This window comes from Erinaceus europaeus, chromosome 20 (assembly GCF_950295315.1).
Source record: "Erinaceus europaeus chromosome 20, mEriEur2.1, whole genome shotgun sequence".
In the NCBI taxonomy this organism is placed as follows: Eukaryota; Metazoa; Chordata; class Mammalia; order Eulipotyphla; family Erinaceidae; genus Erinaceus; species Erinaceus europaeus.
Window position 1 is genome coordinate 45,331,393 of NC_080181.1, and position 24,017 is coordinate 45,355,409.

Here is a 24,017-nt window from a genome sequence, read left to right on the forward strand (position 1 = left end):
GGGTGGAGAGAAATTGAGAGAGGATGGGAGACAGAGAGAGAGACACCTGCAGATCTGCTTCATTGCTTGTGAAGCATCCTCACTGCAGGTGGGGAGAAGGGAATTGAACCTGGGTCCTTGTGCATGGTAATGATAATGTGTGTGCTCAACTTGGCCCCGTACTTAAAATACTTCATTTGCTCCAATTTCAGATTGAAGAAGAGATAAAGGGGTGTCTGCAGTTTTTGCAGTCGGTCTACTCAACATTTGGTTTTTCCTTTCAATTAAATTTGTCAACAAGACCTGAGAACTTCCTGGGAGAGATTGAAATATGGGATACAGCTGAAAAGGTAGGGGGAAGCCAAGTACTTGCATTCATTCTGTGACTGTGGAAAACACCAGAGTGGCTGGGGTTGCCTTCCATGAGGATGCAGTGTTTTGCAAAAGAAAAAAAAATGTATTTAAAAAAATCATTTTGGAGTGACAGCGTAGTGGTTCTGCAAAGGATTTGCATACCTGAGCCACTAAGGTCCCAGGTTCAACATCCCCCAGTGCCACCAGAAGCCAGAGCTGACTACTGCTCTTGTAAAATAATAAGAGAAATTTAAAAAAAAAAGATAATTTCTTCTTGTAATAGGAAATGAAGCAAAGGCCCCCATGCATGTTTGATACTAGCAAGAGACCTCTCCCTGCAACAGAAACATTTAAGTTGGAAGTCATTGGCTAAAGATGCAGTTGTAGAAAGTGCTTGACCAGTTTTCTTAGGAGTAACAATGCCTGAGATTTGTTTTACACTTAGTTTTTATCATTTATACTTATTTCAGTGCCAGTCCTAATAACCCCACCCCTGCCCCCAGAACACTGTACAGCTCAAGGTTTTGTTTTGGTTTTTTTCCCCACCAGCGATTGAACTTGAAATCTAGGGAGGGAGTCGGGCTGTAGTACAGTGGGCTAAGCGCAGGTGGCGCAAAGCACAAGGACCGGCATAAGGATCCCGGTTCGAACCCCGGTTCGAACTCCGGCTCCCCACCTGCAGGGGAGTCGCTTCACAGGCGGTGAAGCAGGTCTGCAGGTGTCTTATCTTTCTCTCCTCCTCTCTGTCTTCCCCTCCCTCTCTCCATTTCTCTCTGTCCTATCCAACAACAATAATAACTACAACAATAAAACAACAAGGGCAACAAAAGGGAAAAAATAAAATAAAAAAAATCTAGAGAACTCAGGCATGAAACAGAATCATTGTGCCTCTCCCTGACCCAAATCACTAATAACCAATTTTGTAAGCTTTTAAGGTTTCTTTAGTAGCTCTGGTTTAGCTTTTATACCTGGAACTAGGTTAACTACACACTCCAGATCTCTCCTGCACCCACTTGTCTAGAGTAGCAAGAGTCGGTGAGATCCCCAAGAGCATTACAGCCCACACTCACACAATTCCAAGCTGATTACAGTGTCCAGGGCCCGACACACACCACTGTCCAGACTTATGGTGCTACTAGAGGCCATGGTGTGGATTTCCCAGGGGAAGGGAGATTGACAGATAGCAGGGGAGAAAGGGAGATTTTTTTTTTCCTTCTTTTTATTTAATGTGGGAATAGTGTCTTGTGCATGCAAGACTATGTCTTGACAGTATCATGTCCAGGGCCATAGGAATGTCCAGCTGTGCTCCAAGGATCCTGCATCCTCAGGGATTATCACTCAGGAGACTCAGGGAAGCCTCTGTGGACATTTCTATTTGTACTCACTCACCTTCACATCTGAGCATTTTCCCTCCTAAGAAACCAGAAACAAGTCATGTAGTATAGGCACCAAAGCACGCCTTCTCCCATGCCCCTGTCAGTCATAATGGGCAGGGGACAGAAGTGACGAGGTTAGAGATGGAGGGAAAGCAAGAATGAGATGGCAAGGCTTACCACCTTTATGGTGCTCTCACCAACCACTTTTCTTTTCTTTTTTTTCTTTTTTGCCTCCAGGGTTATCGATGGGGCTCAGTGCCTGCACTACGAATCCACTGCTCCTGTGGTCATTTTTTTTTCTCAATTTTTTTGGATACGACAGAAATCAGTGAGAAGGGTGGGGAAGATAGGGAGGGAGAGAAAGAAAGACAGACAACTGCAGACCTGCTTTACTGCCTGTGAAGTGACCTGCAGGTAGGGAACCGGGGTCTTGAACCAGGATCCTTGTGCTTCATACTATGTGCACTTAACCTGGTGTGCCATCACCCACCCCCAACCCCATCCTCTAACCAACCTCAACACAAAGGGATGAGGGAGCAGTGTCAGAGCCCTCCTGCCTTCTCCTGTGTGAAGCCCCACCCACAGGAGCAGGGACGTGTGCAGGCAGAGGGGGTGCACTGGCAGGAGACCCAAACCAACCTGTCCCTGAACACTTGCTTGCAAATCCCAGGATTCAGTGCCTGATCTTTTTTTTTTCTGCCACCAGGGTTATCACTGGGGTTTGGTGCTAGCACTACAAATCTATTGCTCCCAGTAGCTACTATTTCCTTTTCTCCTTCTCCTCCTCCTTTTTCTTATTTTTTATTGGATAGGACAGAAAGAAATTGAGAGAGAAGAGGGAGATAGGGATAAAGAATGAGAGACACATGCAGACCTACTTCACTACTCATGAAGCATCTCCTCTGCAGGTGGGGAATGGAGGCTCAAACCTGGGTCCTTGCTCATGGTAACATGTTTGCTTCATTCTGGTGCACCAACACTCAGCCCCCATGGCCTGATCTTTTCATCCTTCCAATTCAGACGGGTGTGTTTCTTGAGAGCAGGCTGCCATCTTAACCTTCCTCCTGTAGTTTACTCAGCATTTTATTGAATGCAAAATGTGCTCAATAAATAGATGTTGAGCTAGAATAGACAATAATTAATATTTGTAGTGACTTGTGACTAGGAAAAAAAGATAAAATGCATAATGAAGTAGAAGTCTGAGGTCTTTTCTCCTTTTGAAAAAAAATACAGCAACTGCAGAATAGCTTGACAGAATTTGGAAAACCTTGGAAGATGAACCCAGGAGATGGAGCATTCTATGGCCCTAAAGTAAGTAGACCATAAGTATCAAAAAGAGCATCATTTAAAAGAAAAAGGGGGCAGGGCAGGGGCAGGTGGTGGTGTACATATTACCATGCACAAGGACCTGGGTTTGAGCCCCAGGTCCCCACTGGCAGGGAGAAAGCTTCACAAGCAGTGAAGCAGTGCTGCAGGTCTCTCTCTCTGTCTTTCTCTCTCTCTTTATCTTCCCCTCCCTCTCAGTTTATCTCTGTCATACCATTATAAAATAAAGGTTTTTTTTTTTAAAGACCAAATTATGAAAAAGAGGGGCTGGGTGTTGGCACGTCTGGTATTGTGTACATATCACTGTGCTCAAGGATCTCTTACAGGGGGAACTTCATGAGCAGTGAAGTAGTGCTGCAGGTGCCTGTCTCTTTCTCTGTCCTCCTTCCCTCTCCATGTCTCTTTATCTCTATCAAAAAGAAAAGGGGAAGAAAAAAAAAAAGGAGGAAGTATGTAGCCATTGGGAGTGGTGGATTCACCAGGCAGTCATTGAGTCTTAGTGCCAACTCTCGTGGCAAAAAACAAATAAATAAAATAAATAGAAAAACTATTTTTAAATTTCTTTATTGGTGGATTAATGGTTTATAGTTGACAATAAAATACAACAGTTTGTACATGCATAACATTTCCCAGTTTTCCACATAATTCAGTCCCAACCAGGTCCTCCTCTGCCATCATGTTCCGGGACCTGAACCCTCACCCCCCAACCCCAGAGACTTTTACTTTGGTACAATGCATCAACTCCAGCCCAAGTTCTGCTTAGTGTTTTCCTTTTTGATCTTGCCTTTCAACTTCTGCCTATGAATGAGATCATCCCATGTTGATTCTTCTCTTTTTGACTTATCTCACTTAACATGATTCCTTCAAGCTCTATCCAAGATGAAGTGAAGAAGATGAATTCACCATTAATAGCCGAGTAGTATACCACTGTGTATATTGACCACAACTTGCTCAGCCACTCATCTGTTGTTGGATACCTGGGTTGCTTCCAGGCTTTGACTATTACAGATTGTGCTGCTATGAACATAGGTAGACACAAGTCTTTTTGGTTGGGTGTGTTTGGTTCCTTGGGGTATTTCCCCAGGAGAGGAATTGCAGGGTCAGAGGGTAGGTCCACTTCTAGCCTTCTGAGAGTTCTCCAGACTGCTCTCCACAGGGATAGAAAACAATTTCAAAGCAAGTGCTACTTCACTTACAGATTGACATAAAAATCAAGGACGCCATTGGCAGATACCATCAGTGTGCTACAATCCAGCTGGACTTCCAACTGCCTATCAGGTTTAACCTCACATATGTTAGGTGAGTGAGTGAATGTGATGCCCTCTGTGAGAATAATTGCCTGATGACTTGTCATTTGAACGCTACCAGTACAAAAGCAAACACTAGTGAATACCTAGTACTACATGTACAAAATACTACATACCCACTGCTTATCATCTGGCTGGGAATCCACTTGAATTTCTTGAGGACACAGCCTAGTTAGGGAGGAAAAAAAAGTTAACATAAGATCAGAGAGGTGAACAATGTGTGAAAATATGACTCTGGCTGCTAATTCTCCCTGAGGCAAAAGGGTATTCTCAGGATTTGCTTTTTGCTCTTTTCTAGAACAATTTTATTGTGGCTTGATTTTGCATTTCTTCAGTGGCTAAAGATACTGCCAGTTCTTCATGAGTTTATTTACCATTCACATATTCTCTTTGGTTGTGTTCTGCTCAGTCTTGATGCATTTTTAAATTAAACTGTTTTCTGAGTTTTAAGAGTTCTTTATATATTCTTAACACCAGTCCTCAGGGAGGTGTAACCAGCAAATGTTTTTTCCTAATCTATAGCTTTTTCCTTTTTAAAAAACAGTTTTGTCTAAGTGTAGCCACTGATTTGTATTTTTTTCAAAAAGCAGTATCTCAATGCTCCTTTTCATTTTGAATTTTCAACTCAATACAGTTAATTTACATTTACTGGATTAAGATTTTGATGTCTTGCCTATATGATCTGCCTAGGCAGAGGCCATGAAAAGTGTTACTTACGCTTTATCTTAAAGAGTTTCCTGTATTAAGTTTGATACCTAAGGTCCATTCTGAAACAATTTTTGTCTGAGATGTGAAGTTCAGGTATGAATTCTTTGTCTGCATTTAGATGCCTTATTGTTGTGACATCGCTTTGTTGAAAGACCATTCTTTCCCTGCTGACTTGTTTTGGGTCCCTTGTCAAACAGTGAATCAGACATGTTGATACGGGCTTGTGTTCAGTCTTTTTTTTTTTTTTTAATGTCCGGAGTTTTAATTCTCTTCCACTGATCCACTGACTGCCTCCTCTTTCCATACTATACTGATCCAATAAAGTTACTACTGAATTGTAAGGAAAAATATGTAAATGTGTAATTTTTCACTTTTCAGTAAGGATGGAGATGATAAGAAGCACCCTGTGATCATTCATCGAGCCATTCTGGGATCAGTGGAAAGAATGATCGCCATTCTCTCAGAAAACTATGGTGGAAAATGGTAAGTGAGATGAAAAAAGAAAGGCTGTATGTCTCCTTAAACAACTTGCCTGGCAAGGTCTAATTTGTAACAAACATCAGCAGTTCCTGCCTTAAAATCAACAATATCTAAGCAGCACATTTAAAATCCCTGTTCTATATAGTTGAGCAGGTGACAAGAACAAAGACAACAAAATGTCTGGCAGCTGTGCCATTTACCTGTTGGGCAGCTCAGAATGAAAGAACAGTCTTGTCACCTCTTTGAAGCTCCTCCAGATCTAGTTACTGTCTGGGAAAGGTATCTCAGGGCCAGGTGGTGGCACACCTGGTTGAGCGTACATGTTGCACTGCACAAGGACCCAGGTTCAAGCCCCTGGTCCCCACCTGCAGGGGGAAAGCTTTGCAAGTGGTGATGCAGTGTTGTGGGTGTCTCTCTGTCACCCCCTTCCCTCTTGATTTCTGTCTCTATCCAGTAAATAAATAAAGATAATACAAAAATTATATAAAAAAGAAGGGTATCACTCATATTCTTGAGTGCCACCTCTTCCCAAGCTGCTCCCTCTCCTCCAACCCATGCTGTTCCCCTGATGGGGGTGTCTGTTAGTCATTGACTTAATAGAAAAATTTGTGGACCTAGAGATCAAGAGATATCTCAGTTGGTAGAGCACATGCCTTAGTATTGATATGTGTGAAGTCCTGGTTCAGTACTTGGCACCTTATGTGAGCATGATGAGCAATGCTCTGTATGGTGTTGCTTGCTCTTTCTTTCTCTCTCGCTTTTATCTTGCTTTATAAAAATTAATAATAATAATAATAATTGGACCAAGAGGGAGCGTAGTAGTATTCTGCATACCTGAAGCCCTGGGTGTGTCCCCAGGCAATGCATTAAAAGAAAGAAGAAGAAAAATGAGCCCAGTTCATGAGTGACTCTATTCAGTGTGTTGGCCCAGGCCCAGACCCAGGCCCTGGACCAAAGAAGACTGCCTTTAAGAACAGGAATTCCAGATGTGAAGGCGATCTAGCTGCGACATCTATCACCCCATTGATCACCAGGGTTGATTCGGCTGATCTGGCTGACTAGGCAGGTGTCCCCTTTCTCCCTCACCGCTCCATGTATGTCCCTCCTGAAGCTGCATGCTCGGTCGAAGAGGACGGCCTTCCCCAAATAGAGACGGACCGGTCTTTGGTCGAGGGTATACGAGTAGCTGCGCTCCCCTGCTAGAACCTCCAAACAAGCTCTCAAGAACAGGAATTACTTCTTTGTATGAATGAATATATATTTCACATATATATATATATATATATATATATGAAATAGAACCAGAGCAAAATTCTAGCATATGTGGTACCTGGGGTTGAACTCAGAACCTCATGCTTGGGATTTCAGGGTTTTATCCATTGCTCTGCATCCCAGGTCAGATTTCCAGTGGTACATCTCCTAGTCCTCTTTGCTGGAAAGGAACAGTGGCTAGTGGTATGGAGTTATACTGATGCATTGACTCTGATTACTGTTTTGGCCTCAGTGTCAGAGACTGAAAAGCAACAAAATATAGATTTACCACCAACAAAATACAGATCCTCACTGGACCCTGTTTGCTCGCAGAAGCACAGCAGTGCTTGGACAAAAGCAGCCAGGCCCTGAGCTGACATTATGGGACTCAGTGGCTTGAGTGAGGACGCAGGTAGGAGAATGCACTGTGACAAGTGTGCTCAACCAGGTGCACCACCACAGTCCCCCAAATTAGGGTTCTTTTTAAATCACACAGTAAATGGTCATTAGGTTTTGAAAACAAAATATGTGTGTCTTTTTCAGGCCTTTCTGGTTGTCTCCTCGTCAGATAATGGTCATCCCTGTGGGACCAACTTGTGAAGAATATGCACTTAAGGTACAGAGTCATTTACACTACATAATTGGCTTGGCATCTTGTCTGTGAAATGCTTTGACTTGGAATGTCATTCATGCCTTACTGTATTGCATAACCAACATGTTTTCAGTCTCTGGGAATGACACCTGGAGACTGTCTGTGTGACTGTATTAAGACTATTAACATTTCTCAGTATTTCAGAGAAGTTGGTAAATGTGGTGCTGGGGAAGGAACCTAGGATCCCGTGTATGCATGCAACTGCTGACCACCTTCCAGGGCCCCGTTTTTATTCTCAAAGCACTGCTCCACTAGCTATGGAGTGCCCTCCATTTTCATCCTTGGTGTGCTGTCCAAGGTGCTTCCATTTAGTACCCGGGATTGAACCTTCATTTGTGTATGGCATGCATTCAACTACTCAGCCACCTCATGGGCCCACAAGTTGGTATCTTAAAACATCTCATGTGGTCCGGGAGGTAGCACAGTGGATAAAGTATTGGATTCTCTAGCATGAGGTCCCGAGTTCCAGCTCGGGCAGCACATGTACCAGAGTGATATCTGGTTCTTTCTCTGTCTCCTCCTATGTTTCTCATTAAGAAAGAAATAAAATCTCTAAAAAAAACAAAAAACCCTCATATTTGTAGTTAAGTCTTTCCCACATGGCTCTATGAAGGAAAAATGCAGTTTTTTCTTTGCTTCTTCCTTTCTTTTATTTTTCTTTCTTTCTCCAGAGTACTATTCATCTCTGACAAATGGTAGTGCTGGGTGTTGGACCTGAGTCCTCTCAGATATGGTCCTATGCTGCTACTGTGTTATTTTTCTCATCCAGGGGATATACCCATTCCAGCATACCAGATCACCACAGAGCCTAGGAGCCTGAAACAAGCACTGGTAGTTTCACAGTGTCTGTGGCCAGAATCTGGGAGCAGCTGGTCTGGCTGGTACTGGTCCAAGTGCCTCAAGTGGCCATGATCACCAGCCCTCAAGGGCTTCCTCACATTGTTGATGTCTCGGTTCCCCACTACCGGGGCCTCTCAGAGGTGGCCTGAATGTCCTCCCTGCCACCCTGACAGTTTTTCTTCTCATCTCTGCTTCCTGTTGTGCTGGCATTCTTAATGCCCCTCTTGAATAGCTTCTTTCTCTCTTCCAGGTGGTAAGAGACATGGATGCATTGTGTCCCAGTATGGAGTCACAAGGGAGAAAAACTTTGTATTTACATTCTAGAAATTTCTGGTTGACTGGCTGGACGTGGATCTACTGCCTACCACCTGATTGGGAGTGATCTGAAAGAGACATGTTTAGTCTTTGAATCTAGGCCACAGGAGGGACATGCCATCACTTCCTCCCTTCTGATGGGTCCCATAAACCACCTTGGTCCAACATAGAGGGAATAAGCTGCACTGGAGTGTGACTACCAGTAGGTGGAGCGTGAGCATCACCACAGATGCTGCCTACCTTGAGTCATGTCATGATGGAAGTGCTCCACTGTCTTGTAGGTTTCCAGTGAATTTTTTGAAGAAGGCTTCATGGTGGATGTTGATTTAGACCGCAGCTGTACTCTGAATAAGAAAATACGGAATGCACAGCTGGCGCAGTATAATTTCATTTTGGGTAATTTTAAGTTCTCATTTATATTTTACCAAATTCTGGTTTGTTTTTTCACTGTGATTTTTTTTAAAAAATCACCCCAAATATGGTATAACAACTTGGTAATGACGATTTGACTGTTGAATGCTTACACACAAAGAAAATTCTGCCATGTTCTTAGCTGAATCTCTGTACTCTCCATCATTTTTTGAAAGGAGAGTTTTAAAGTCTCACAGGAATCCAGTGATTTAGCATCATTAGTTAGTATCTCACCCTGGCAGTGAAAAACATGTAAAAAATGATCTCTTCAGTTGATTACACTCCTTATGTTAAGCCATGTGACTGACCTGAAATATCCTTCCTTGCTTTTCAGTTTGCTGAAAACCTTTAGGGTGAAATTGCTGAGTGGGAGAGGCTCTTAATTCAAAATTAACTTAAAAAAAAACTTTAAGTGAAAAAATACATTGTCTGTGAGGCACCTGAACAATTTGCTGCATAATCTAAACTTTTGGCTTTAAATTGTTTGAAAGGGGGGCTGGGTGATGGTGTACTCAGTTGAGCACACAGGCTACCATGCACAGGGTCCTGGGTTCAAGCCCCTCCCCCCCACACACACACACCTATTGGGAAATTTCATGAGCAATGAAACAAGGCCTGCAGGTATCTATCTTTCTCCATCCCTCTTTATCTTTCCCCCCTCTCTATTTCTCTCTGTTCTATCTTATAAAATATAAATAAAGAAAATGGCCATCGGGAGCAGTGGATTTATAGTGCTGGCACTGAACCTCGGTGATAAGCCTGGTGGTAATAAAAATAAAAATAAATCATTTAAAAAAACCAAGAGATAACTGATACTAATGTGAGCCTGCAGGCCTGCCATTGTTCTCTTCTTTGATTTGAGAGAATCTGTGGGGGCAGAATAAATGCATCTGCGTAGAGTTGCCCTTTCAAAGATCTGTCATTGAAAGTACTGGGCTCCATGGTAGGCACGGTGATGTCGTAGTCAGAATTCTTTCTTGTGCGGACAGATTGATTGCACATTAGCTGAGGCCCAGACAGAATTTATTGGGAAGGTACTGGACTATCTCATGCCATGGAAGGCAAGATTGATTTTTAAACATTTAAAAATATGTTTTTATTTAATGAGAGACGAAGAACCAGAGCATCACTCTGGCATATGAGGTGCTAGGGATCAAACTCAGGACCTCATGTATGCAAAATCCAAGTCCTGCAACTAAGCCACCTTCCCAGCTGCAGAAGGTAGAAATAAATAGCCAACCTATTAGAAGAGCAACAACTAGAATAAGTTCCACCCTTACCGGGATCCTTCTTTCCTATTTCTGGTTCCTGTTTTGCTGGGGTGGGAGGGTCTTTGTTTATTTTGTTTTGTTTTACTTTATTGATCATCTCTGGGCCTTCACTGCTCTTGGCCACAATTTTTTCTCCAGCTAAAAGGGAGAGGCAAACATAACAGCACCAAAGCTTCACCCAGTGCTATGGAGTCTAGGTACCTGGGCTTGGATCACACACATGACAAAGCAGACACCTTGCCAGGTGAACTCTCTGACCCTTTGCTGGGTTATTCAGGTTTCTCTTGAATCTACTCCCTTTCTTCTGGATGATAAGGACCTGACATGCAGGTTCCTCCTTCATTTCACAGTATGGGTCATCAAGGAGAGAACTTTTACCAACATTCCAGAAAATTCTGGTTGGCTGGTTGGGCATGAACTGTGCCCACCCTGTGATTCATCAAGTGAATCCTTGATGTACCCCAAGACCGCAATGGGTAATCTCCATGTAGATAATAGAGAGATGGGACTAGCAGTCCTTTCATCTTAAAAGAAAATTGACCATCAGAGGAATCCCTAATGGTTGTTTGATATTCAGTGACTAAAGTGAAGGTGGGTCCTAAGTGGACTGGGCTCTGTTGCAGCAGATTTGGGGAATCAGAAGGAGGAAAGGAGGAGCAACGGGAAGGGGGACGTTGAGGACCTAAGTCCCTATGGTGGGACAGGCTGAGAGTTTGGTGGAAATGTACCCTTGTCACAACAGTCCTGTAAATCAACACCCCCCCCCCAAATAAAAAAGTGATACTGCAGTTAGAAGGGGAAAGAAAAAGACTCAGTGAGACACGACTATTGATTTACAGTTTAACAAGTCATTGATTTTAAATGTCTTCTTCCCACTCTTTTCTACAGTGGTCGGAGAAAAAGAAAAGACAAATCATGCTGTAAACGTTCGAACAAGAGACAACAAAATCCATGGGGAGATCTCAGCAGCTTCTGCCATTGATAAATTGAAGAGCCTCCAGAAGTCCCGTACCCTGAACGCCGAGGAAGACTTTTGAACTAGTGTGCTCTGCTGGGCCACCTTGTCTTGACCCTTGAAAACGCACTTTGCTTAATTTGCAGTAGTACTTTCAGAGCTGGACCCCTGATGGGCCCACTGGTGTCACAGTGAGAAACAGTGAATGAGTAGCTGATATAGAGAGTTGAGTTCACTGATTAGTATGGAAGCAATAAGAAGATAAACTTGGGAAAGTCTCGAATGCTTTGAGTGGGGGGCTATGTCAGTCACTGAGAGTAGGGAATACTAGCAGATGAAGACTAGAAGATGCCTTTGTTAAAATTTGTGATTTCTTTTTCCAAAGACAAACTTCAAATAATAGTCTGCAAAGTCTATTTGAATGGGAAGGAGGATCTTATTTTCTACAAACATTTTGTCTCAGGTATTTTTATGGCTGTTTTACTATAAAAGTTCGCACTGAAATTTTATCTCCAGAATTAGAATCATCACTTAATTTGTTTTAACAACCCAAAAGGAGGTAGTCAAATATGTGGCCACGATCTCTTCATCTGTATGCAAAGAACTGTGAACCTCAGTGCTGCAAAATCTTTTGTTATTTGTCCTGTAGGCTGTTGAGTTGCCGTTGTTTTATGCCTTTTATTGACTTTAGTTGAACCTTGTTCCTCTTTAGAAAAAATAAGTTCCCAAATAAAACGCATCACACAGTGTTTCCAGTGTTTTGGATATGGACTTATGTAACAGTGATCTGCCTCTCTAGAGTGAATTCTTTTTTTGGTAGGAGGACACTGCACTGATTTACAGACTCAAATGGACTTCTGATTTTAACTGAGAGGAACACCTTACTATTAAGAATCAAATTAAAGGAGTCGGGCAGCAGCACACGTGGCGCAAAGTGCAGGGACCGGCAGAAAGATCCTGGTTCAAGCCCCTGACTCCCCACCTATAGCGGAGTTGCTTCACAAGCAGTGAAGCAGGTCTGGAGGTGTCTTTTTTTTTCTCCCCTCCAGGGCTATTGCTGGGCTCGGTGCCTGCACCATAAATCCACCGCTCCTGGAGGCCATTTCCTCCCCCCTCTGTTGCACTCCCTTGTTGTTGTAGCCTCACTGTGGTCATTATTATTGCTATTGTTGATGTTGTTCGCTGCTGGACAGGACAGAGAAATGGAGAGAGGAGGGGAAGACAGAGGGGGAAAGAAAGACACCTGCAGACCTGCTTCACCGCCTGTGAAGCGACTCCCCTGCAGGTGGGAAGCCAGGGGCTTGAACCGGGATCCTTATGCCGGTCCTTACGCTTTGCAGTGTCTATCTTTCCCTCCCCCTCTCTGTCTTCCCCTCCTCTCTCCACTTCTCTCTGTCCTATCCAACAAGGATGACATCAAGAGCAACAATAATGACTACAAAATAAAACAACAAGGGCAACAAAAGGGAAAATAAATAAATATTTTAAAAATCAAATTAAAATGGCTTTAGGGTGTTGGGCGGCAGCACAGCGGGTTAAGCACACATGGCGCCAAGAGCAAGGACTGGCCTAAAGATCCTGGTTTGAGCCCCCCGCCCCCATCTGCAGGGGAGTCACTTCACAAGTGGTGAAGCAGGTCTGCAGGTGTCTATCTCTTCCCCTCCTCTCTCCATATCTCTGTCCTAACAATGACGACATCAATAATAACAATAACAACGAGGGCAACAAAAATAAATATCTTTTTTAAAATTGCTTTAGGCCAATAGCAAATTGAGCTACCAGTCAAGTATTGTTTGAGGATTGATTTGGTAAGGTGCCATGGAGCTCAGAATTAATGTGAGACTGTTCCCTCTTCTTAACCCATTTATTATTAAGCTAGCTTCCTTGACACCTGGTAAACAAAGCAGTGTACAGTGCTACAGAGTCCAGGGTGTAAGGCATAGTTTTCTAAGTTAACAGTTATTAAGGCCAGGCATCATCCTCCTCCTTTCTCTCTTTCCCTTTCTCTCTGTTTCATCAAGTGTGCTAATGAAGAAGTGGGGAGTCAGAAAATACGCCCATGCCTCAATCTCATGGTGGATGTGTGGGAAGAGGGAAGCATGACAACTGACTAAGAGAAGCTCTGCTTCAGTTGAAATGTGTGCAGGTTGCCCGAGGAGCAGAGATGGAGCATGACCCATGGCTGGCCTTCTCTAGGGAAGGACCTGTGCTTTGGCCCCTTCGTTCACATCCGGGACTCTTATCCCAGTGCCCTCAGGTCTTAAGACGTGCTGGTTGTACCTGCCCCACCACTCCCAGCCTGGGTGAAACTTTCTGGCAGTTTCTTCTTCTTCTAGCGTTTGCCCTTCTTCCGTAGCCAGTCCACAGCGTCAGGTTGAGCCTGATGTCAAGTTTCGAGACCTCCTTTGAATCTGGAGAGGTGGCAGTCGTTGACTATGTGGGTCATAGTCTGTCTGTAGCCGCAGGGGCAGTCCGGGTCGTCTCTGGCTCCCCAGCGATGGAACATGGCGCACCGGCCATGGCCTGTTCGATAGCAATTGAGGAGGGCCCAATCATAACGTGCTAGGTCAAAGCCGGGTTGACGCTTGCAGGGGTCTGGGATGAGGTGTTTGTTCTTTACCTCAGCTGACTGCCAACTCTGTTTCCAAGAGTCTGGAACAGAGAAGTTCAGTGTAGGCGTAGGGGACCAGATTGGGTGACGAGACGTCAAGCGTTGGACAGGGTGGGCGAAGATATCCGCATATATTGGCAGGTCCGGTCGAGCATAGACGTGGGAAATGAACTTAGATGATGCCGCATCCAGACGAATATCTGGTGGGGCGATGTTGCTAAGAACTGGCAGCCATGGAACCGGGGTGGAACGGATGGTTCCAGAAATTATCCTCATGGAGGAATATAATTTGGAATCGACCAAGTGGACATGGGAGCTACGGAACCATACTGGGGCACAGTATTCTGCAGTGGAATAGCATAATGCCAGAGATGATGATCATAGTGTGGAAGCGCTCGCGCCCCATGAGGAGCTGGCCAGTCTTGCAATGATGTTATTCCTCGCGCCCACCTTTGCTGCAGTTTTTATGAGATGTTCGTGAAATGACAGAGTGCGATCGAGAGTAACGCCAAGATAAACTGGCTGGGCTTCATGCCGGATTCTCGTATCGCCAAGCTGCACATTAAGCTCACGCGAGGCCGAGGCATGGTGTAGATGGAAAACAGATACCATTTTTGCAGTGCTAGGGATTAGTCGCCATTTTTTACAGTAATCAGATATCAGAGACATATCTTTCGTGAGTGTTTCCTCGAGGATGTCGAACTTGGATGCCTGAGTTGCACAGCAGATGTCATCGGCGTAGATGAACTTCCTTGAAGAAGTTTCTGGGAGGTCATTGATGTAAATATTAAATAGCGTAGGAGCCAGAACAGAGCCCTGGGGGAGGCCACTTGAGAAAAGTCTCCATCTGCTAGACTTGTCACCCTGATGCACCTAGAATCTTCTGTTTTGGAGAAGAAACAATATAGTGTTGGCCACCCATGGAGGCAGGCATCTTTCTGGCAGTAATGCGAATTTCCAAGGAGTCGCTGGTGGAGAAACTCACCCCACGACCTAGCAGAATTACTAGGTGGGCTCCAAGGATTGCCTGGCACACGTTAGGGCTCTGGATCACAAGCTCGTCACCTATAAGCAAGCACCTTGCGAGTCTAAATTGCAACGTGATAGCCTCCAAGCACTTAGCTGGTCGTATCTCTACATCCGCATCTCAGTGCTGGCTGCTTCCCAAATTTGCCCTCGACTGCTTCCTGTTGCTCCAACTGTGAATTTTCGGGTCCCCATGATCTTTTCCGGCCTCTAGCAGTGGAAGAGAAGGCAAAAGGGAGCCCCAAGGGTGGCAGTGCAACCTCACAGGGTGGCAGGACACGGTGCACCCTATCCGCTATCCACGCAGGGCGCCGAGCCCCACCAGCTACCGAGAAAGCAGGGGACCCTGGAGACCGACGCGCGCCTGCGCCCTGAGCCGCTCGGCTGCGCCTGGCCCCGCCCCGCGTCCCGGAAGTGCGCGCGCCGGCAAGATGGCGGCTGCGGCGGTCCCGCCGCGGGGCATCCGCCGCTTGTGTCGCGTGCTGCTCTTCCTCTCCCAGTTCTACATCTTGTCGGGCGGTGGTGAGTCAGAGGCCAGCCTCCGCGCCGGGGCCGAGTGACAGGAGATCCCCGGGAGCGGCGGGGATGCCCGGGCGGAGGGCTGCTGGCTGGGTGCAGCCCCGGGGGTGACGCGCTCCGGCCGGGGCTCCGCGGCGGCCCCGGGATCTGGGCAGCGCACGGCCGGGATCTGGGCGGGGGGCGCGGGCGCGGCCGGGGAGCCGAGCGGCCTGGTGGGTCCCCGGGGGGCTCCCGTGTGCGCCGGTGCGGACCCCGTGCCGCCCGTGTCTCTCGTTGTCTGAGCGAATTTAAGATTTTTCACCTGCGTGTTAACCACACAGACCAAGACCTGCACACCCCAGGAGAACGTGTCTCTCTAATTGTAGGATCCTTAAATTTAGAGCATTCGCAGCCGCTGGCTCAGGCAGTAAAAGATCCGGGCCCTACTCGTACTTTCACAGTAATTCCCGGGGCGGCAGGTACCAGACAATTTTCTATTGCCTTCAAATGTGGACCTTTGCACCCAGTGCTTTTCTCTCTCTTTTTTTTTTTTCTCCCTCTCTCATTCCACCTCCTCCCTCTTTTTTCACATCACTTTCCATTTTTCGAATATGTTATTTTATAGTATGTGACCTGAAGGTAGATAGACATTTTCTGTGGGTACTTTTGATTTTTTTTTTTTTTTTTTCTCCTTCACTCACCATCTTTGGGCATCCCTGCCCCGTTTCGTTTTCTGTCTTCCATTCTTTATTTACATTTCCTGATTCCTGTTATTTTTCCTCTTCATCCATCAAGATAACTTTCAACCGTTGCTTTTTTTTTTTTTTTTTTTGTCCTCTTCTTGAACCCAGTATTGATGTTGACTAAAAAGCTCCCCCCACTGCTGAGTGAAATGGGAAGATGACAGAGGGACTGAGACAGCCTTGGGGTCTGGGTCTCACTGGGGGAAGATTGGGTGGATTTGGGCTTCCTCATTCATTACATTGAGGTTTGCCCGCCCTTCTCTAGGCTCTAAGATTCCAAGTGTCCACAATAGCCAAAAGAAAACAAGAAAAATCATAGCTTGTAGAGTTGTGTCCTTTCTACAGTGACTTTAGGAAACATGTTAAGTGAGTATTAGTGTGCTTTGCTAAATTCCAAAGTTGCCTCCACTTTCACCCCATTACAATATTTCTATCCCAGTGGATTGAAACTAGCAAGAGGTATTTTATTGATTCTTAATTGGATATAAAAGAAAGCCCCAACATATTTGAATGATAACTAGGTTATTTATAGAGAAAGTCCAAATACTGGTTACTCTTTTGATATTTCCAAAAGCGTCTCTTCTCGAGAACATTTGGAATTTTGAACTTTGTGTGTTTTCAAGAGATCTTTTTTAAAAAAAAGATTAAAGAGTATATTTATTAGGAAATATAGTAAGCCCCCTCCCTCCACTTCTACCAGAAATGGAGGGTGGACGGTTTCAAAAAGAGAAGTGCCTTTTGATCTTCTTTTTTAAAATGTGTATTTATTATTTTCCCTTTTTGTTGTCTTTGTTTTTTATTGTAGTTATTGTTGTTATTGATGTCATCATTGTTAGGACAGAGAAATGGAGAGAGATGGGGAAGACAGGAGGAGAGAAAGATAGACACCTGCAGACCTGCTTCACCGCTAGTGAAGCGACCCCCCTGCAGGTGGGGAGCCGGGGGCTCTACCAGGATCCTTATGCCGGTCTGCGCTTTACCACCTGCTCTTAACCCGCTGTGCTACCGCTCGACTCCCATTATCTTCTTTTAATTGACAAAAATGCATAGCACCCCAAGCTAGGTAGGCTGGTTAAAAAAAAAAAAAGCGCACAACTCACTGAACAAATAATTAATATGAACTGTGGCAGTATAAAATTGTAAATTCTATACCAGCAAATGATGGATTACTCAAGTACCAAAGTAGTAGAAAGATGGAACTTTTTCTAGAATGATTCATCTCGTGTCTTAGTGGCTTCACTTGTACATCAGTAAACTAAAGAGTATTGCAGCAAGTCACACTGGAGGCTGGTGGCAGAACTCAGTGTTAGTTGCAGGTGTCTCTGATTTCAGTTCTGTGATTTTTTTTTTCCATTTCACATAGCATCTCATTGCTAATGGCCTTTATCTCCCAAAAGATTGTCTTTGTCTGTTGTTCTGACCTGTCTCATTAAGAGAATAAGCTTTTCTTTCATGGCTCACAGAAAGTACCGACATCCCCCCTTATGTGATGAAGTGTCCCAGCAATGGCTTATGTAGCCGACTTCCAGCCGACTGCATAGAATGCAGGACAAACTACTCGTGTGTCTATGGGAAGCCTGTCACATTTGACTGCACGGTCAAGCCCTCTGTCACCTGTGTTGTAAGTACGGCCACTTGACGTGTTCTAAGTAGACCTGGAGTTTAAAGTATAGTCTAAACCTAATTGTGGGGGGATATTGTGAAAGAATATGTTCCGCATTAAAAATGAGAGAAATCTTTATAATTTCTTGGGAGGCAGAGAGACCAGAGCCTTGCTCCTCATTTGATAAGTGATATTTTAGCAATAAAGTCAGTTTTATTAGAAACTTTTATTACCAAGAAAGATTTGTCTGGCCAGGGTTTAGATGGTAATTTTGAACGTAAAAATAAATTAGAGCAATGATCCAACTTCTTACCAAAAAAAAGGAAAAAAAAATAGTATGAAGCTCAAGGACCTGCACAAGGATCTAGTTCGAGCCCCCAGCTCCCCACCTGCAGGGATGTTGCTTCATAAGCGGTGAAGCAGGTCTGCAAGTATCTGTCTTTCTATCTCCCCATCTCTCTCAATTTCTCTGTCCTATCCAAAAAATATTTTTAAATGGCTACAGGAGCATTGGATTCATAGTGCAGGCACCAAGCCCCAGCAATAACCCTGGAGACAAAAATAAATACAGACTTGACATTCATTATTAAATCAATAAAATAATAAAACAGGAGTCAGGCGGTATGCAGTGGGTTAAAGCACAGGTGGCACAAAGTGCAAGGGACCGGAGTAAGGATCACGGTTTGAGCCCCCGGCTCCCTACCTGCAGGATAGTCGCTTCACAAGAGGTGAAGCAGGGCCGCAGGTGTCTGTCTTTCTCTCCCCCTCTCTGTCTTCCCCTCCTCTCTCCATTTCTCTCTGTCCTATCCAACAATGATGACAATATAATCAACAGCAATAATAATAACTACAACAATAAAAAAAAAAAAAGGGCAACAAAAGGGAATAAATAAATATTTTAAAAAAGACAAGAAGGGCAACAAAAGGGAAAATAAATAAAATTTTTTAAAAATTAAAAAATAATAATAATAAAATTAAAAGAAAGAAATTGTACTGTCCTGCACAAGGACCTTGCTTCAAGCCCCTGCTCCCCACCTGCAGGGGGAAAACTTCACGAGTGGTGAAGCAGGGCTGCAGGTGTCTCTGTGTCTTTCCCCCTCTATTTCCCCACCCTTCTCAATTTCTCTCTGTCTCTACCCAGTAATATATAAATAAAAAATAGTAAAAATAAATAAATAAAATACAGATGACTATTTAAAAAATCAGCCAAACACAATGAAATACTCTTACTGTCCCAAAGCAGCTCTTGTTATTTGGATGTGTGTTTAGTCAAATGTTTTCAGTATGTGCTTTCTGATTGTAGGATCATCACACTTGTATGTATTTGTTTTATACACATTGGTCTGGTACCAATCTATATGCCACTTCCAGCTAGGTTACAAATGTCAGTATTTTAGAACATTTTATGCTGTACGACCATGTAGCTTGATTTACACGTTAGCAACATTTGGGTTGATTAGTTCTTTGTCCTTGGATACACAGGACCAAGATTTCAAATCCCAGAAGAACTTCGCCATCAATATGACTTGCAGATTTTGCTGGCAGCTTCCAGAAAGTGATTACGAGTGTACCAACAACACCAGCTGCATGACAGTGTCCTGTCCCCGGCAGCGTTACCACGCCAACTGTACTGTGAGGGACCATATTCACTGCCTCGGTGAGTCTGAGAGCAGGGGAGTTGTGGCATAGTACTTTTCTTTCTTTTGCCTTTTGTGTTACTTGGGAAAAGGCTTTATTTTATTAGTGAGTCAATATTGATGTACAAAAGTCCTTGTCACCAGGACTATAGTTACACCACCAGACTTCTGAATCCCCAGTCTCCCCACTGCAAGCCACCACAGGTTCGAGACCCTGGTCCCCACCTGCAGGGGGAAAGCTTCACAAGTGGTAAAGCAGGACTTCAGGTGTATCTGTTTCTCTCCCTCTCTATTCCCCATCCCCTCCCAGTTTCTCTCTGTCTCTATCCAATAATTAAATTAAAAGAAAATGTAATATTTAATAAAACAAGAGGAATCAACGGTATATAAAGCATCTCTCCCCTCCTCTCAACTTCTAGCTGTCTCTATCCAATAAGTAGATAAAGATGATAAAAAGAAACTTGTCCATTCATGGTCAGAAAGTATGCGCAGGAGGATATTTTGAGAGTGACCATTAGAGCGTACTGTTAAGTTCTGTTGCAAGTTACTGTGGACTGATCTTTCGTTACCCTGATTTATAAATTAAACTTCATCATAGGTATATAGGCACAGGACAAAGGACCGTGTGTATTATACATGTGTGTACATATATGTTATATATATGGTTTGGTATTCATGTCCTCTCAGATTTTCTTCCCTTTTTTTTCCCCCTCCTTCATTTTCTTCATGGAATCTTTGATGTGCAGTCCTTCAGAATTTTAACTGACACACCTGGTTGAGTGCACATGCTACAGTGCTCAAGAACCCGGGTTTTAAGCCACCAGTGTCAGCCTGGGGGGGGGGGGGATGCTTCACAGTCGGTGAGACAGAGCTGCAAATGTCTCTCTATCTCTCTCCCTCTCTATATCCCCCCTCCTCTCAAATTCTTTTTGTCTCTGTCCAGAATGAAAAAAATACATTTAAAAAGATATTTTAAAAAACATAACTGCCTGAAGGTATTAATATTTATAGCTTAGCCATTTCTCATCAGTAAAGAAGTCTTAACTGACTTAGACCTCCTCTGCTTACAGATGATAAAGTCTTTGTCGTTACTTTTCACCATAGTGAGCATGTGTTGTTATAAAGGGAAATGAATATTTAGATTTCAGATTATTTCAAACGGAAGTTAGTATTCGCTATGGAGTGTTTCTCCCTCCACACTGTGCCCCTCTCCCCTTTTCTTTTAAAGGTAACCGCACTTTCCCCAAAATGCTGTACTGCAACTGGACTGGAGGCTACAAGTGGTCCACGGCCCTGGCTCTGAGGTAGGCCTCGCTGCTAGTCAGGAGAGACACCGTGTGGATTTCTCTGGGACCTTGAGCTCAGCCAGGCTCCTCCTTCTCCAGATCCTACCACGTGTTAGTTCCTCCCTAGAAACTGAACTGCCAGGAAATATTTCAGTCATCAGGCTAGTAGTCTTCATGACGTCTGTTGGCCAGATGTTAGCTTTTCTCTCAGGATTCCTACACGTTGTCAGGGTAACTTAACCAGGTCACTTAATCAGGTCATCATAGATCCTTAAAACCAGTCAAGGTTTCCTACCCTGAGCGTACTGTAAGTCAGTAGCATGCTGTAGAATATTCAAAACCTATGGGATCATGATGTATATTTTTAACTTTGAGTAACTTCCTTCTTACACAAATAATGCATATGCAATATTTAAAACTCGGGGGAAGGGGAGTCGGGAGGTAGCCCAGTGGGTTAAGCGCAGGTGGCACAAAGTGCTAGGACCGGCGTAAGAATCCCGGTTCGAGCCCCCAGCTTTCCACCTGCAGGGGAGTCGATTCACAGGCAGTAAAGCAGGTCTGCAGGTGTCTGTCTTTCTCTCCCCCGTCTTCCCCTCCTCCATTTCTCTCTCTCCTATCCAACAACAACGACATCAATAATAACTACAACCATAAAATAAGGACAACAAAAGGGAACAAATAAGTATTAAAAAAAAAAAAAAGCTCGGGGGAAATGAGGAAAAACATCACCCATAATCCTACCATCTAGATACACAGACACACACACACACGCGCGCGCCACATTTTAACAGGCAAAAATGTGCTGGTGTTTGTTTACTTTTCCAAAGTTAAAGAAAAAGATAAGTTTTCCCACCAAAGGGAAGGCAGGTGGTGCTGGCTGAATGATATTCCATAACTTGAAAAGCCACACCATGTACAGTTGACAGGTTAGAGTTATTACCCCATGGCCCTGGAGGGTAAGAAGAGCATGAGACAGTGACTAGAGCTTTCAACTTTAAAGCAGGAGGTGCCAGGTTTCATCCCTGTGTGCCAGAGTGATGCTGTGGTCTCCTCCGCCTCTGCCTCTCTCTCTTTCTCTCCCGCTCCTCGTGTGTCTGTGTCTATATGTCTGTATTTTAACCAGAGCACCACCAGCTCTGCCTCTGAGGGGTGCCATGGGCCAAACCTGGAACCCCTCACATATGACACCACTGCCCTATCCTGGGTCCTACTCTTTTTCTTCTGTATTTTGAAATTTCCCATGACAATTGTAAAAGAAAAGCAAAGAGTGTTAATATAAATCCAGATCCCCAGAGTTTTTAAGCTCTTCAGATTCTAAGATCTGAGAGTCTGAAGGGCCTTGAAAGTCATTTATTCTGAAGATTGCAGGTTCAGAGATGGAGGGGTGACAGAGGAGCTGACTTAAGGGGACAGCTAGCTGGTGTCACACCGCCTCATGAAACCTGCCTGGGTATCACGTCGTAGGCCAGGTTTCACCTTTTTCTCCTGTTTCCAAGACTAAAAATCAGTGTGATCAGTTACTGGTTTTATTTAAAAAGAGAGGCATCAGATTTCAGTAGCATGAAAAGCTGTGTTTAGGGGCCAGGTGGTGACACACCTGGTTGACTGTGCGTGTTACAGTGTGTAAGGGCCCTGTCCAAGCTCCTGGTCCCCACCTGCATGGGGGAAGTTTCATTAGTGGTGAAACAGTATTGCAGGTCTCTCTCTCTCTCCTTCCAGTCCCTTTCTCCCTCCCCCTCTTCCCCTCTCTCCCTATCTTCCCCTTCCCTCTCAGCTTCTCTCTTTTTCTATCTAAAATGAATTAAGTAAATAAATGAATGAATTTAAAAAAATGTTTAGGGGTTCAAAAAATAACTCATCTGGTAGAATGCACACTTGGCTTTGTGTGAAGACCTTGGTTCACAGCTCTGATACCACATAGGAGCACTGTGCAAGGGGTAGGAGGCTTCACAAATGGTGGGGCGGTGCTGTGCTGTCTGTTTCCCTCTGTTTCTCTCCTTCTCGCTGTCTTCATTAAACAGCAAAGCCTACTGGGAGCTGTGTAATCATGCAGGCCTGAAGCCCTGATGGCAAAAACAAATGTCTCCTTGCCTGGAGTTGATGGTGTGCTAAGTGTCACAGTCAGAGGCCCTGTCTCAGCTGCCACTGAGTGGGATCACTGGGCCAGCCTCTTGGGGCCACAGCAGGGAGACCTGTGACATAGACGCCACCCCCTCTTGCATTGCAGCATCACCCTGGGTGGCTTCGGAGCAGACCGCTTCTACCTGGGCCAGTGGCGGGAAGGCCTTGGCAAGCTCTTCAGCTTTGGTGGCCTGGGCATCTGGACCCTCATAGATGTCCTGCTTATTGGCGTCGGCTATGTGGGGCCCGCGGACGGCTCTCTGTACATTTAGCTGGGACCCACGCTCCAGAGAAGAGTGGAACTCAGCCTCCTCCCACCCCGAGGAATGGACACGCCAGTGAGCAGCATTTCTGTGTTTTTCTAATGTACAGCATCTGTACTTGGCCTGCCTTGACGAAGGCAAAAGGAACAAAAACACTGGCCTGCACTTGTCTGGAATTCTGTTTTATTTGCCTGAAGTATATATTTTTTTCTGTGAAAAAAATATCAGAATTAAAATAGAACAAACTCTGTGGTGATTGAAAGTCTTTTGTTTGGTTCATATGACTTGACTTTGATAGCGTTGAAGTCAGTGTCTGTCACTCATATCTCTGCCTGCATGTCATCTGCCCTAGAGTTCTCAGCTTGGACTGCAGAAAATGGGTGTATTTCAGTTGTCCAGTTAAATAAAGGTGTCTGCCCAAACTCCAGTCCTCTGTATGTTTCACAAGGTCCTGTCCCTGTGTTTCAGTCTTTTTATATCTGATTGTGTGAAGTCAAAGCTTAGATATTGTTGTCTTTTGTTGCTGTTCTTTGAATTGTGTTTGTCACATAAAAGGTTTTAAGGTACAAGAGGACCAGAAAGTCAATAAAACAACAAGTTACAAGATACTGAAGACCTGCTTTCTGTGTTTCCTATATTAAAATGTAATCTTGAGTTATAGCAGCAGTTGTTTTGAGGTCAGATATCCATTTGCTGGGCATTACTGCTTTTCACCATATAGTCACAGTTGGTTGATTCATTAAATACACAGGTGGGAGTGTTCAAAATGTGTTTCGTTTTGATAAATGCTTCTGTAGGTTTTCAGACCTGCTGAATAGAGAAGAAAAAAACTTTTATTAATGCAAGATGGGTTTTACTCATCTATTCTTTTCAGGCATTTACAAATTCTTTTTTTTTTTAAATTTAAGAAAGGATAAATTAACAAAACCATAGGGTAGGAAGGTACAACTCCACACAGTTCCCACCACCCAATCTCCATATCCCACCCCCTCCTCTGATAGCTT

The 24,017-nt window shown here is 44.3% G+C and overlaps 2 protein-coding genes across 9 annotated transcripts in view; both read left to right on the plus strand.

Annotated features, from left to right (window-relative positions):
• The window catches only part of TARS3 (threonyl-tRNA synthetase 3), a 41,372-nt gene extending 29,398 nt beyond the window's left edge, over window positions 1–11,974 (plus strand). Inside the window, exons 12-18 of one of the 2 annotated variants that reach the window (XM_060179290.1) lie at window positions 192–329; window positions 2,943–3,020; window positions 4,234–4,334; window positions 5,429–5,533; window positions 7,325–7,397; window positions 8,870–8,984; window positions 11,159–11,974. In XM_060179290.1, coding sequence (XP_060035273.1) covers window positions 192–329; window positions 2,943–3,020; window positions 4,234–4,334; window positions 5,429–5,533; window positions 7,325–7,397; window positions 8,870–8,984; window positions 11,159–11,307 — 759 coding nt within the window. In that variant the 3' untranslated portion in view covers window positions 11,308–11,974. The remainder of the gene's footprint in view (window positions 1–191; window positions 330–2,942; window positions 3,021–4,233; window positions 4,335–5,428; window positions 5,534–7,324; window positions 7,398–8,869; window positions 8,985–11,158) is intronic. The other variant, XM_060179291.1, reaches the window with a different exon arrangement.
• Window positions 11,975–15,241: 3,267 nt separating this feature from the next.
• TM2D3 (TM2 domain containing 3) lies at window positions 15,242–23,626 on the plus strand. Of its 7 annotated transcripts, none has more exons than XM_060179294.1 (6): window positions 15,242–15,384; window positions 15,762–15,839; window positions 17,546–17,724; window positions 19,189–19,363; window positions 20,572–20,647; window positions 22,857–23,626. In XM_060179294.1, the coding sequence occupies exons 1-6, from the start codon at window positions 15,294–15,296 to the stop codon at window positions 23,020–23,022; spliced, it is 765 nt and encodes a 254-aa protein (XP_060035277.1). In that variant the 5' UTR covers window positions 15,242–15,293; the 3' UTR covers window positions 23,023–23,626. The 7 variants fall into 7 exon arrangements, with proteins under 7 accessions (XP_060035277.1, XP_007520133.1, XP_007520200.1 ...); XM_007520071.3 differs by having other exon boundaries at window positions 17,567–17,724; XM_060179292.1 differs by having other exon boundaries at window positions 15,254–15,384; window positions 15,702–15,839.
• The last annotated feature ends 391 nt before the right edge of the window (window positions 23,627–24,017 follow it).